Source organism: Aplysia californica, unplaced genomic scaffold, assembly GCF_000002075.1.
Source record: "Aplysia californica isolate F4 #8 unplaced genomic scaffold, AplCal3.0 scaffold00036, whole genome shotgun sequence".
NCBI lineage: Eukaryota > Metazoa > Mollusca > Gastropoda > Aplysiida > Aplysiidae > Aplysia > Aplysia californica.
Window position 1 is genome coordinate 1,919,179 of NW_004797306.1, and position 5,069 is coordinate 1,924,247.

The following is a 5,069-nucleotide window of genomic DNA, read 5'->3' on the forward strand; positions in this document are numbered from 1 at the left end:
TCATTCTAAAGTCAAATTAAACGAAGAAAACAGCCGGCCCTTCGTTTTTTGTCAGGGTAGCTATTTTTTAAAAAGCGTTCTTCCGAAATTTGAATTCTTTTTTATTCAAAACTTGTTAGTTTCACTTTGATTTTTTTGAACACGTGTAGGGTAACTCTGTTCGCAAAAGGTGCGCATTTGCGAAGAGGGCGCTACCGCATTTTGAGGACACTTTTTTAATTCACTCAAAGAGAGGAGTGGACCCTCTTGTTGTGTAGACTCTTTGGTGTACATAACGACTTTAACATAAGTTTTAAGGAACAGAGTCCCGAGCAGTGGTGTAAAATTGGTGTGCTGTGAGATGTGGCATGCAATTCTGAAATAGTTTGATATTGATATTTGACCACTTCGATACTATACCGTTAAACGGCATTTTAAAAACATTTCCTCATTTCTGATTTACGCCGATTTTCAGTATGTTATAGAGGAAGGTTTTCTGGTTCTAATTGCACCAAAACCATCTTTGTTGAATTTGTTTTACCCCCATAGTGAAATGCACAGCAAAGTTATTTTTGTTCTATTAATGTTGTTGCCTGTAGTTGTGCATAAATAACGGAGAACTTGATTGAATCCTAACTTTGTGTTTTGTTGTCATTGCAGATAACGCTAGTTCTCCTCCTGGCTGTGATTGGCGGAAGTGACGCACGATGGTACCTGACGACCTCGCACCCGCACGTCGTATTGGACGTCACGACTGATGTGGCCTTGACCTGTAAATATGCTTCTGGGTACTATGACTTTTCCCAAATCTCCAGGATCCGGATCCTAAAAAATGACGCCGGGAGTCACTGGGAGTTGGTTGCAGAAGTTCGAGACACATCTCCCGACGTCCCAACTTCCAATACCGGTCTGAAGGTCAGCGGTCATGTCGGATCAGAATGGGACAGTTTTCTGGAAATATCCTGGCCTACAGCAGAGATGAATACGTTAGGCAGATATAAGTGCGAAGTTATGGGTTTCGATTCTAATTCTATAGCCGTCGTTCGAGCTACTTCTAGCCAACTCATGGTAGAAGACACAGTCAACGCAACGCAAGTTTTGCATCTCCTGCTGAGAGAGCAGGCCGAACTCCAGCATGAGATCACTGAGCAGAGAGACAACTGTACCAACACAATAAATCGACTCGAGAGTGTCATCCTTGACTTGGAAAATCGGGTCTCGCGACTGGAGGAGTTGCAAAATGGGACGTGGCCAAAAGGGCTTTACGGACTTCTTTCTCCAAATACAGGTTGCCCGAACAATGGCATTGACTTTTGGCGAACAGGCCAATTTAAAATGCACACAGAGTCGTCAAATAGCTCCAATTTCAATAGTGTGTCGACTCCAAATAACCTTGCCCAGCCCATCTTTGAAAGCTCCAACTCAAGCTTATTCATGAACCAACATTTCTGTGTAAGGGAAAATATCGGAATCTGGTCGGATTGGCCCCGAGGTACCTACTGTATAAACAAACACGCCTCTAGGTCATGCCCCGATGATTTTTCTTCTGGGTACATCCAGTTCGATGACGAAGACAGCTCTAGAGCTACCCAAACAAGAGGAACTGTTCCAGAGATTGTTGAATCTGGCAGTTATTATCGTATTTCCTACTGCTGCAGATCAGACTCACCAACTGGAGTCGCAATCTCTCTACCCACGGAGGATCCTTTCTACTTGTACCGTTACAAAGGGACATGTCAAAGGGTTTTAGGGATGACAGTATCAGAGCAGTATATGTACTTTGACACAGAGGACGATAGTAATGGAGACCGGTATGAAAACCAGATCCACCCGGATGGCAAGGCCAACCATAATGTTCGTATCGAGTTATGTTACTACAGGTGATTCCAATACAAAAGAAAGAGTCGGAAAGCTTTTTAAGAAACACAACGACATGGGTATGCAACATTTCGAAACTATGAACTACAACAAAGTGAAAAACAGAAGAAGCGAATTTTTGTGCAAACAAATGGCTTATGGGAGATGCTTACTGAGCAATAACTTAATATAAAAAATCCTGCCGTGTTAGAGTTAGAGAACGCCACAGTAAACATACATGTCATTCATTAATTTCCTGAGCTTTAGATCTAAATTGCAAGAAGCTAAATTCCTAGAAATGTCCTTCAGTATCATGTTCTGTGTCTGTTTTCGTTAATGTTGCTCGCACTTGCGTGGATCGCTTGGTTTTCGTTTTATTTCAGGGGGCGGGCAGGGAAGGATTAACCAACACGTTTCAGCTATTTCAGACATAAAATGTAATGGTTTTCTTCAAAACTTCAACGACTTTGAATTGTAATTCGAAAACTGCTCCTATCCAAATGATATATTTTCTGAACAGTATTACAGTGGAGTCCACTTTTAACGAGTCCTGAAATAACGAGGAGTCTGTTGTAAAGACACTCTTCTGAAACCTCGTTGTTGTTTTTTTCTTCTTAATATTTGTAAATGAAATATTCCTATAGCGCAATCAAACACGCGAGTCGAAATATTGCTGCTGCTGTTCTCAGAGCATAGGCCAATACATGTAAAACCTAGCCAGTTGAGAAACTTGTTGATGATCTAACGACAATGAACACCAGAGCGAATGAGCTTCTCCGAAGCGGGGATGGAGAGGTCACAGTGCTGTAAAAAAGAAATAAAAAGAATACCAAACTCATAGATTAGGCCTAATTTGTTATTACCCTTGGATTTATTACTGGATCCCTTATAACGTGAATTCTTCTATAACGGATTTTTCGCACGGGACACCTCCCTATCGTTAGTTATAGCAGAATTCCGCTGTATTCAAATTTCGTTTGAACTGTTATAGCGTCAGTATCTTCCTGCTAGATCCCAGGGGTAGTCGTCGACTGATGGTTCTTCATCCTGCACTGCATCTTATTTTTATATGTATGCTACCGTTTTCCCATTCTTAGTAGGGCCCCTTGCGTTGAGACATCCATATTCCGATTTCTAGGGTACGCTGTGTGATTTTGAGAATTAAATTTCTGTTTTGATAGGAACTCCTTTTGAACTTTTTGCCAGTGGCGACGGAAACCTTATCTTGTCGATTTCAGGACCACCAAGGGATCTTTAATGTGCACAATTATCACACGGAATCGTCGACATTTTTCATCCTTATCTAATATTGCGTCCAACTCATCAGAAGGATAAAGACAAACAAAGAGAAGTGAACTACACGGATGAAACATTTGACAGAATTGACAGGTTCGGTTGACTAAAAGTTACGACGTGGGGTCGAAATCTGAAAACGCTGTGTCCACTTCTCGTCTTCTTGAAAGGCTTTAATTCTGTTTTATCTTTTAAGTTTGATTCAGTCTATAGAGTTTTGTGTTTCTCGATTTTTTAAAGCATTTTGTTGCACAATGTTTTTAGTCGAACAATTTTCAGCCTTATTTAAATTTTAAAATTCAATGCTAATGTTGTTAGTCTGCAATCATTATTTTTTTTTAATTTCGATCCTCATATAGTTAGCATTCCCTTGGGACATATTAGGTTCATACATTAGGGTAAATCGTCATTTTGCGAGTTTCAAGCTGTTAAAAAGACACCGCCCCCCAAAAAAAGAAAAGAAAAAAAAAATCAAAAGAAAAAACAGGAACTAAATCCTCCAAAAATAAAATAAAAATCAGAGTTTCACAATCAAAATTGAATGTGTATCTGTCTCCAAAAGTTCAGAAAATAAACCTTCATAACAGGACTCATCTATGTGTAACTTCTACTTATTTTGCTTTATAACATTCTTCTGCGTCGCCTTCTGTCTGAATCAGATATTATGTTCATAATTACACTGATGCTTGTTACTCTGAACTTGCCCTTTTTAAGGCCTTAGCTTGTGCAACTTTCCCCAGTCAAAATACTGTCTACGTGAGTTAGAATTGTTGTTGATTTTGTTGTTCCAAAGACTTAGGGCCTGCATTATTTTATCGAATTAAAAACAGAATTATGATTTTTGCATGAGACACACGATGTGCTATTGCAATAATAGTTACAACATTGTGTAGCAGATAAAACTTGTTCTTTCTTCATGTTATTTCAGTAGTTTTGACAATGGCAGCGATACTATTACATGTGCGAAAATATTGGGCATGGCTGGCTTGCACACATGTGTATAAGACTGACTATCTTTGTGAAGGATCGTGGAAAAATCAGGCGCTCGCCCAAATTACGAAATTGAAGAAACGGGCATTTTCTGACAGTTGGACATTTTTTTAAAATTCTCTTTCTTGGCTCAACACCTTTTATGTCCATTTAAAAACATATTTCTGAGTGAATTTTACTGAAAAGCTTTGCATAAAGGGAAGAAAATGCAATTCTGTAGTCTCCAAGGATTCGAATGCTCTGGAAGTCACCGAATTTTTGCTGCCATTTTCCTCACTATGATTTACATCTGAAACCAGGCAACCCCCACCTGTGTGTGCAGACCCACACACAGTGAGGGACAATTGGTAAGGTTTCTAAGAGGCTCGACCTCTGAATTGTACGTCCATCTCCGATAGGACCAAGTCTAAAATAGGAATATTCGTGTACAGAGGATTTTCTGATTACACGACTGTCTCTCTTACTCTCCTCCTTCTTTTCTTCTTCCCCCCCCCTCTATCTCTTTCTCTCTCTCCTCCTTCCTCCTTCCTTCCTATCTCTCCTCTTCCTTCCTTTTTACTTCCTTTCTCTCCTCTTCCTTCCTTCCTCTCTCTCCTCTTTCTTCTTTCCTCTCCTCTCTCCTCTGCCTTCCTTCCCCTCCCCTCTCTCCTCTCATCTTTCTCCTCTTCCTTCCTTCCTCTCCTCTCTCCTCTTCCTTCCTTCCTCTCCCCTCTCTCCTCTTCCTGCCTTCCTCTCCCATCTCTCCTCTTCCTTCTTTCCTCTTCCCTCTCTCCTCTCCCCTCTCTCCTCTCCCCTCTCTCCTCTCCCTTCGTTCCTCTCCTCTCTCTCCTCTTTCTTTCTCTCTTTTTCCTCCTCCTCCTACCTTTCTCTCCTTCCTTCGTCCTCCTTTTTTCCTTCCTTCTTCCATTCCTTCCTTCTTCCTTCGTCTCTCTCTCACTCTCTCTCTCTTT

General features: G+C 40.8%; 1 protein-coding gene across 1 annotated transcript; it reads left to right on the plus strand.

Moving 5' to 3' along the window:
- The first annotated feature begins 201 nt into the window (after positions 1 to 201).
- Positions 202 to 3,793, plus strand: LOC106014219. The gene has a single exon (XM_013091453.2). It carries the CDS (start codon positions 958 to 960, stop codon positions 1,861 to 1,863), a length of 906 nt encoding a protein of 301 aa, XP_012946907.2. The 5' UTR covers positions 202 to 957; the 3' UTR covers positions 1,864 to 3,793.
- Positions 3,794 to 5,069: the final 1,276 nt, after the last annotated feature.